This window comes from Alligator sinensis, unplaced genomic scaffold (assembly GCF_000455745.1).
Source record: "Alligator sinensis unplaced genomic scaffold, ASM45574v1 scaffold574_1, whole genome shotgun sequence".
Classification (NCBI taxonomy): Eukaryota; Metazoa; Chordata; order Crocodylia; family Alligatoridae; genus Alligator; species Alligator sinensis.
In genome coordinates, this window is record NW_005842106.1 from 1,636,137 (window position 1) to 1,646,192 (window position 10,056).

At 40.3% G+C, this 10,056-nt stretch overlaps 1 protein-coding gene across 2 annotated transcripts in view; it reads right to left on the minus strand.

Annotated features, from left to right (window-relative positions):
* POT1 (protection of telomeres 1) overlaps positions 1 to 10,056 on the minus strand; it is a 179,171-nt gene that overhangs the window by 134,162 nt on the left and 34,953 nt on the right. Inside the window, exons 5-6 of one of the 2 annotated variants that reach the window (XM_006024524.3) lie at positions 4,241 to 4,351; positions 1,158 to 1,205 (exon numbers count right to left, since the gene is read on the minus strand). In XM_006024524.3, the coding sequence (XP_006024586.1) occupies positions 1,158 to 1,205; positions 4,241 to 4,351 (159 nt within the window). The remainder of the gene's footprint in view (positions 1 to 1,157; positions 1,206 to 4,240; positions 4,352 to 10,056) is intronic. The other variant, XM_025205167.1, reaches the window with a different exon arrangement.

Consider the following 10,056-nt stretch of genomic DNA (forward strand, 5'->3'; position numbering starts at 1 on the left):
CAGAGCGGGTCGCACGGCTCCGGAAGGTGTGCACAGGAGCCTCACCTCCTGGAGCCCTGTGACCCACTCCGGTGCAAAGCTGGACTAGTGAGCCACATAGGGCTGAGCCAGGTCCTCCCCCCGCAGGCACAGGAGGCAGAGACAGGAGCCAGCCCCGGGGCCCAGCTTATGCTGCCACCCAGCTGGGCCCTTCCTATAGCAGCAGATCTGCCTGGCAGCAGTCCAGCAGGATCCGGCTTGGCTTCGCGTAGTCCCTGCGCGCCGGGCCAGGGGACACAAACCACCTGGGGCAAGCAGGACATGGCGCGGCTCAGCTCCTCATGGTCCCCGGACATTTTTAAAAAGACATGCAGCTGATTGACAGAATGAGCTGATTGGTAGGAACTGAGTAGAGGAAACAGCTCCTCAGTCCAGGAGACAAGTTCCCTTGTCTCTTGAAAATGCATAGTGCAGCCCACACACCTGGACATTTAAAGCCACACATCTTTAAAGTGCTGCACAGCTTTATATATCCTGGGGTGCAGAGTCTGAGGTCAGGGATGTGGCTCTCCACTTTCAGGCTCCCCCACATGCTATCATGTTCAAAGGACATATGCATCCAGCTGCGCTATGCATATCCCTTGAACATGCCTGACTGAAATTTTGAGATCTTGGCAGGAAATATATTACAAAGGTATACAATATTATTTGCAAATTGTTTAGTGCAGAGGTTCTCAAACTGTGGTCTGCAGACCACCACTGGTCCACGAGCTTCATTCAGGTGGTCCGCAGAAAGGTGACCTAAGGCAAAAGCTGATAAACATTACACCCAACTTCCCAGAACTTTGCTGAAAAACACAGGCACATCCATTGCATTTGAAAAGTTAGACTACTGATATTAAAACATGACTTGTGTGCTTTGATTTGTAGAACAAAAACAAGTTTATTAAGTGGTCTTCCCAGACCCTCAGCAATTTTCAAGTGGTCTGTGAAAAAAAAGTTTGAGAACCACTGGTTTAGTGTATTTTCCATGCTTTCAAAATGCAGAACCAAAGAAATGGCTGTTGAAAAAGTAGCTGCTAGGAAAGGAGACGGAAGTTTCCACACATTTATTTTAACTCAGAATGAATCTTTTTAATGTTCTATTGAATTTAAAAACGACTAAAATGTAAACTCACCATGGATGCAGTTTCGGAAGCAGTGATTGGGCTCGACTTTGTATAAATCTGAGCAAAAGAAATGGTCAGCAGATTCACAGATTACAAATTTGAAAACACAATACAATAGTCTAACAAATAAGAATTGAAACTGCTTGACCAAATAGTTTTAAAAAAAATCTTTATTCTCAAACAAAAGGACAAGTCTCAATTCAGGTCCTACAAAATAAGTCAACAAAATGTTTTTCCTCTTCCTTTGTGCATAATTTATGAAACCACCCAGAGTAAAACTATGCTTTACAGAGAAATAGAAAGACATATTTATTTCCAATTATACTGGAATATTATAAAAATAAACAATCTATAAAAAGATATATTAAATCTATTAAAAGATCAAAAAGATTTGGTTGAGGTTTTATAAACATGGTATGTTTAGTTTGTGCGAGTTCTACAGCTTCTTCAAGGGATAAATTAATCTCCATTTTTAGTGATTCTTAAGGTTTTTCTTTAAAAAATGCTCACAGTATACTAAACAGAGCTAGATGTTCTTCTAAGTCATATTCTGAGCTTGCTAATGGCCCTAACAAAACTCAAAGCAGAAGCAGGACACCAAAAAAAAAATACGTTAAAGGATCCTATGCTGGACTCTTCCTGTCAGCAGAGGATCACTATAGCGGAATACAGCTCTGAACCATACTCAGATAAATCCCCTAAATTGGGAAGTAGAAGCTAGAGGGCATGGCTGCCAGGAAGGTATGATAGTTTTCCCATGGCAAGTGAATCTTCCCTGAATATTTTTACCCATATGATAGCCACTTGATGCCTCAATGATGAAGATGTGCTATGATCATCAACTACTCTGACTGCACAAAGTATTATTTTATTTTAAAATAATTACAGAAAGATGTTTTAAAATTGGCTTGTGGTTTTTGTGATCAAGAAACTACTATAAAAGCACAAGATTCACAAAGGAATTTGAGCACCTAAATCCTATACAAGTTCAGGACAACAATTCACAGAACCTAGGCCTTCCCCTTTTCATGGATGCACCACCATCACTGTGCTACAAAGTCATGTTTCGACTTCAAAAGAAAAAAAAATACAAACCAAACATCAGTACACAAAGAGTACCAAAGTCTAGGCAGGGAGTTTTAGGCTGTGAATCCTATGCACATGTTTAACTCAGGCTGCACGTAGGTACCTAAGATTGGGAAAACAGGATTTCTGACCCTTCTTTTCAGCATATCCTGCTGGATGACTTGCCTGTTCCCTTACTTACCAGTGAATCTCCTTCATAGGCGATTCACTGGTAAGTGAATCGCCTACCTCTACCCCAGTTTAAAATATAGGGCTTAACTAGTGTTCGTGTCCTGTACTTCTGGTGCCAGGTCCCTGAAAGCAGTGTGGGAAAGCTTATATTGTCACACTTGAGCCCCTTTGTGGCTCTTACCCAAAGTCACTAAGACTTTCCCCAGCCACTATCATGTATGTTAATTTTTATAGTATTTATGCTTTCTATTTGCTGTGATTGTTACCAACTGTGAACAATAACAGGTTGCATTATAACACACTTGTAATTGTTCACAATTGTATTATGACTCTTATACAGTTTTCCACAGAGGTTCATTTGAGAAAATTTCATTCAATCATTTTGATTTTAACAATTTAAAAAATATATATTTTCTTCTTCATTAAAAAAAAAAATCAATTAAACTTTTATTCAGATAAAAGTTTGAAGTTTGACACTTAGCCCATAACTGCCCATATATTAGGGTGTTCTACAAGTAAGGGCAGACAAGGTTCTTTGTATAAATCTGATATCTTTTATGTCCTTAGACAGCTACAACTTATACCCCTAACTATAAGTAAGGGGAAAATTTAAAATGGAAGTTGGTAGTAGTCAAAAAGTCAGAGTATGATCAGAATACTCATCAACACACCAAAAGGCAGTCTGCCTTCTTTGATATTAGGTGGGTACTGCTAGGGGAATAAAATTCATAAGGCTCCCTGTTTAGCATGGCAATACCTGAAACTGCTGCTTGGATAATTTACATGAGTAATACCGGAAATATCTCCTTGAAATATACAGCAAAGTTTATTAAAGACTGGCTTATGAAAGACAAGAGAAAGTTACAAGACTGAAATGGGAAAAAAACCATACACACAGAATATCTGGGTCTCTTCATAATTTTCACTGCTCTCTGCAGTACTCAAATTTTGAAGTTTAATTTAAGAAATATTTTTATCTTTTCTACTGTAGATAAAGACATTCCTACGTAAACAGATGTTTTGCTGACATATTATCCTAGCCAGCCAGAGGCAGAAGCAAAAGAAGGTAATCATTACTTCCACATCTCAAAAGCAAGCATCCAGTCAACAACATTTATATATATGGTAATGATATTTAAACACATTTTTTTTCCAGAAAAATAAGATTTATAACACTAGACTAACATAACCTTTAGTGCTGCACAGATAAAAAGAAAGGTTTTGGAAAGTATAGTTAAGGCTGAGATTTTATTGTGTGCCTCTAGGAAACAGCACAAAACTTGCAGCTGGAGAAGAAAGGAGCTTATAGCGGTCTTTAGGCAACAGACAACCCGGGGGGGGGGAGGCGGCGGGGATTTTGCCATCTGGGTTCAGGGCTCTAAAAGCCCTATCACTGTTCCACTGATGGGAGAATCTCCCTGCTCCATATTACAAACAGCAGTAATAACCAAGGCCACTAAGCGTATTGTAATTTACTCCATACATTTTGCAACATGCTACACCAGTTGGAAAAAATGGACTTAGAAAAAAATTGCAACTTGCCCGAGTGAACATTACTGTAAGGTCCTTAATGATTAGATCCATTTTTTTTTAATGCTGCATACATAAATGTACAGTAAGGAATGTTGATGTATTTACTTTTTAATGTACCATAAGATTTCTCTTGCATTTGAAAATGTTCAAGGTTTTGCACTAAAATTGGCTATTTCTTGACAAGGAATCTGGCAAAATCTACGGTGATTAACTTTTTTTCTCTCTCATTGTTTTACTTCAAATAAATAACAAATCAATGCCGATTTGGGTACTTAAAGGAGCAAACATACTTAGCCACATACATAAATGGTTGATCCAGCTTCTTCTGACACTTCCAGGTGACAGCAATGTCTGCCATCTTCACTTGCAGAAGGTGATGTTGCCAAATTAAATCCAGATATTAACATGGTGTCCTATTAAAAATATAAAATTAAACCAATAACTGACTCTTTTTCTTAGAAATACTGTATATCCATACCAACTTCCTATGAATGTCAACAGCCCTGTAAAATATCAGCCCAATATTACATTGAGTTCAATATTACATTGATCACCAAAACAAAAAACAAGATTTGTATCTGCTAGTAGCTCCAACACATGTAAAATCAGCATGCAATTTCTGCAGTGGAAAATATATATTCAATTATTCTTTTGCTGAAAACTAGACTACGGCTTCAACTAAGCCCTGGTTTCAAATATTCCCCAAATTCAAAACCGTGACATCTCACCACAGCCTCAATTGATGGAATTCTATGTCTGCACTACAAGTCATTCAAGTTGATCAGAATATTTCCTCTTCAGGACTTAAATAGCTACAAGGACACATGGAAAATATACCCTTTCTTTATTTCAGACATTATTTGTAATCCCAAATCTTATCACTTTTAGAGGGTTGTTTTTTTAAATAAGTGCATTCATAACATAACATAGTGCTGTTATTGGGGGAAGATGGGTACCTCTCCAACCAGAAGGCAAGTCAGAAATGCCACAGGGAGCACCGTGCATGCACGTACGCGCACACTTCAACAAAAAGAGGATGCAAGAAGCTCTTATTTCCAAAGAAATTTATAACTAATGGAGTGAGCAAAATGAGTTCTAAAGCATTCTAAAGATTAAGCAGCAGAGCAGTACTAAAAACGCACACAAATTTTGTCCCTGAAACACATAATTCACATTTTTATAAGTCCTTTAGCAACATGAGCAACTTGCAATGAGTATATTTTATAAATAAAATCTTACATGTATGTATGAATATTTTTAAAGGCCATTCTTTCAATGCAAGTTTTTAATAAGGAAAAATATGCTTCAGTCTCTTTCTATTCCTTCTTAAAAAGGCTGTTGGCACAGCAGCTCATCTGGCATAGAGCCCAAAGAAAGTTATTTTATGAAGATTGCCTTTTGCAAAGGTACTCCCTATGTTATAGGTTTGAGGGGGTTTTGTTTTATTTTTAATAGTTTTTAAATGTCAGCGACTTAAAAGATATATTAAAAGTCACAATGGAACACCCTGACATGAAAAGGTTCTACTTGAGGGAGAATGCTATACCACTGGTTTGTCAGAAACAGAACAGGGAAAGCTATGTCAGAAGGAGAAAGAAAAGATTAGTACCTTACCTTTTTTGAATAAGGAAAATGGTGAAAACTAAGGAACTTCCTTCATCTGCATGCTTTAGCCATTTTGCACCTCTACAGTACATTTACTGACATAAATTTAAGAGATACCTAACAATGACCTTAATAGAAATGGCAAGTCAAAATGTATATTACAGTATATTTTGCATGCATACAAATTTCAGGCAAGCCTCAGAGGTTAGGACATTCAAGTACAAACAAAAAACAATAGAATCAGTGGTTTTACTTGGTTTATGCTTTCAGTAATAGCAGAATATTAGGGGTGTGCGAAGTGGGCCCTATTCAATTAGGATTCAGCCCAATCAGGGACAATGATTCGATTCAATGATCAAATCAGTGATTCGGACATACACACAACTTTAAAAGTGTTTTCTACATACCCTGAGGTACCAGGTGCGGTTCATGATCACTGCCATGCTGGGGTGCATGGAGTGTCCCACAGGAATGCGGGGAGGGGGGACCCTCTTGTGCTTGGCAACGAACCCACAAGTGGACTGGAAATACTTCCAGTCCACTTCCAGGTCTGCCAGGGATCGCGCTGGGCCCCCCCGCACCTCCCCAGCTTGGCAATCGGCCGCAGGGGGACCCCGGGTGCCCCCCCCCAGACCCAGGAGGCACGTCACCGAGCCAGGAAGGCAGGGGGCGGGGCCCAACGCACTCCCCAGCAGACCCAGAAGTGGGCCGTAAGTGCTTCTGGGTCTGCTGTCGAGAGCACTGGGGAGCCCCCTGTGCTCCTGTGGGACACTCCATGTGCCCCAGCATCACAACACTCACGAACCCCTGCTACCTAGAGCTATGTAGAAAAAACATTTAAAGCTGTGTCTATGTCCGAATCTCCAAATCTTTCAGTATCGATTTGGAAGGTTCTGATTCGATTCAGAGAGATTCAAGGGTTCTCCAATTCAATTCGGATTTGGAGATTTGGCCACCAAATTGGACTGAATCTCTGCCAAATCAAATCAGGGACCGAAGCTTTACACAGCCCTACAGAATATACAATGATGAGATTTAGACAAATCTGAGGTCACAAAGTTAACTATAGCAGCTGAAGACACAAAGTAAAAGTTGTCATAAAGATTCACTACATCATGATAATGCTTCAATTCAACTCCTCACTGTAATTTATAATTTGCATTGCAGTGGTATCTAATAACCACAATAAAAAAAAAGAAAGCACCTCAGTATGCCAAGTAGGATTTGTACATACTAAAGTCATAGCGGTGACCACAATGCAATCCGGACTAATAGCCAAGTCTAAAACACTTCAAAAGGAAGTTGTACAAATAGGGTATCTAAAGCAAAGAGAAACAGTGACTTGCTCTTGGGCACAGCAAATCAGGGACAGTCACATAGATTTCCAGTCTCTCTCTAACCAGTAAGGTTATATATTTTTTGCACTGAATGAAAAGTAAGGTCCCTTATATTTAGCTGCTCCAAGTCCTAAAATGAGAATAAATAACGCCAGAACTTTTTCATTTTAATGTATGACCATGGATCTGTGAAGTAAGTATAACCCAATTGATATCTCACCACCCTTTTGAGATGCAGCTAAGATTTTAAGAAACTGACAGAAAAAATAATGTTTTATATAAACTACCAATGGTTCATATAAAATGAGATAAACTCTAGGCACCATCAGAAGATGAAGCTAGACTTAAAGCAAACACAGTAGAATCCACAGTCTTAAATATTCATTATGCCTCGTGCAGAAGAATTTCCATGCAGACTTTATTCAAAAAGAAAATAAAAAAATACACAGTGTATAACTGATAGTAGCAACTATCAGTTTGTTGTATCTGTACTGATATTAACATTAAGAGAAACTATAAAAGAAACCAATACTCCTGCATAAAGAGGTCATAGCTGAATTATCTTCAGCTGAATTAGCTGAATTATCCACCAGCATCTGGGGGAACGTTTGTTCACCAGAGCGCCCCAAGGGATGACGAGGTCGAATGGTCACAAACTACTTCAAGATCGTTTCAGGCTGGACATAAGGAAGAATTTCTTTACTGTCCGAGCCCCCAAGGTCTGGAACAGCCTGCCACCGGAGGTGGTTCAAGCACCTTCATTGAACACCTTCAAGATGAAACTGGATGCTTATCTTGCTGGGATCCTATGACCCCAGCTGACTTCCTGCCCTTTGGGCGGGGGCTGGACTCGATGATCTTCCGAGGTCCCTTCCAGCCCTGATGTCTATGAAATCTATGAAATCTTTACAGTACGTGAAATAAATGACATTAAAGTTGTAATATCTAAAAGATTTTCTTTGTAAGCAGAATGCTTGAGACAATGCTTAATTGGTCTAAAAATAATTTCATATGCATTTAAATATCAATGATCTTTGGTGAAGAACTAAAATTTTGAAAACATTTAGAAAGAAAAAAAGAGATGCAAAGCAGTCTGGTAAATTAAGATCAAAGTCCACTACAACGGATAATCAACTATATAAAAATACAGATTAATTAAACAGACAGAGGATAAACGTACCTCTTGTACCTTACTATATCTTCTGTATGTATTTATTTTTCCTACTGTATTGAAAAACTTTGATCTTGGTTAATGAATAGTGGGATAAGTAATGATCTCAGACATTCACTTAAATATATCGCTGACTCGACTTCAGGCTCCTCAGACTTTTATAGAATGAAAAGCCTATATCTGAACTGAAAATATAAAGTGGTCTGCAATTTTTTTGAGAGACTCACAAGGTCATTCAACTAAAACTAATTTTCCTATTAGGCATTCCAAAAACTTACAGTTTACTTAAGGTTAAGGTTTCATAGTTTGTAGGGTCAGAAGGGACCTGAGCAGATCATCAAGTCCGACCCCCTGCCATGGCAGGAAAGAGTACTGGGGTCAAGCGACCCCGGCAAGGTGTTCATCCAGCCTCCTTTTAAAGACCCCCAGGGTAGGAGCCAGCACCACTTCTCTTGGAAGTTGGTTCCAGATCCTAGCCGCCCTGACTGTGAAGTAGCACCTCCTGATATCTAGCCTGAATCTACCGTCTTCCAGCTTGTGACTGTTATTTCTTGTCACTCCTGGTAGTGCTCGGGGGAACAGGGACTCTCCCAATGCCTGCTGGTCCCCCCTGACTAGTTTGTAAACGGCCACTAGATCCCCCTTCAGCCTTCTCTTGTGGAGGTTGAACAGGTTCAGGTCCCTTAGCCTCTCCTCGTAGGGTCTGCCCTGCTGCCCCCTGATCTTGTGAGTGGCCCTTCTCTGGACCCTCTCCATGTTGTCCACATCCCTCCTGAAGTGTGGCGCCCAGAACTGGACGCAGTACTCCAACTGCGGCCTGGCCAGTGTCACAAAGAGGGGGAGGATGGCTTCCATGGACCTGCTTGGGATGCATCTGTGGATGCATGACAAGGTACGGTTGGCCTTCCTAACCGCTTCCCCACACTGTCAATCCATGTTCATTTTGACATCAATAATGACTCCAAATCCTTTTCTGCCTCCGCACTGACGAGAAGGGAGTTCCACAGCCTGTAGGTGTGCTGCTGGTTCTTCCTCCCCAGGTGCAGTACCTTGCATTTGTCAGTGTTGAAACCCATCCTGTTCTCATCTGCCCACCCCTGTAACCTGTCTAGGTCCGATTGGAGCTTATTCCTCCCTTGTAGCGTGCCCGCTTCCCCCCACATCTTAGTGTCATCTGCAAATTTGAACAGGGTGCTTTGAACAGGTTACCAAGTATGTGCTTCTTTCAGACACTACTGACCCAAGCACCTACCCTTATAGGAAGGATAGTGGCTTGGTAGATGGACGGTTCATACAACTCTACGCATTTCACATGAATGCGTCTGGTCCGTCTCACACCGCCCAGTACAGAATTGCCTCACTACCTGCTTGCTCACTCCTAATACAGACTTAGGAATCCTAATACAGGAAGGCCTAGAATAGGTGCAAGAAGAGCCAAGACTGAAAGCTCAATTAAACCTGTGATGAATTGGGGATTTCCAAAATCAAACTAAGGCAGGGGCTTCCTATTTTTCTGAGCTCCTGAATCCACCTGTGGCACAAGCCCAACTTTTACAAGTGGATTTCCACAGGAGCTTGTGACCCGAAATCAGGATCGTAACCATTTAGTTTAGAAAGAGCTGAACTAAGCTCTTGATCCATCAAGATGTTGAGCACTTTGGCCCTGATCCAGCAAAACATAAGAGTTACATCAGGCAGATAAGTAGTACCCTTAAATGAAATTAAACTGCTCAGAGAAGTGAAGTCAAATATGCTTAAGTACTTTGCTCGATCAAGTGTGCAATGTAAGACCTCAGTCTTCTTGGTGGCTCTTAAACATGCGTCTCCAAAACAAAAACCTAAATTACTTGTTTTTCTTTACAAACCATGCTTTTGTAAGCTTCCATAACCCATTTAATGTTTGTAAAACAAAAGATTTGGGAAAAAGACAAAATTCAGCAACAAGCAGAATTGATCAATTATAGCTTATACTAGCAAATTGCCCGTCATGAATGACTTGGGGGGG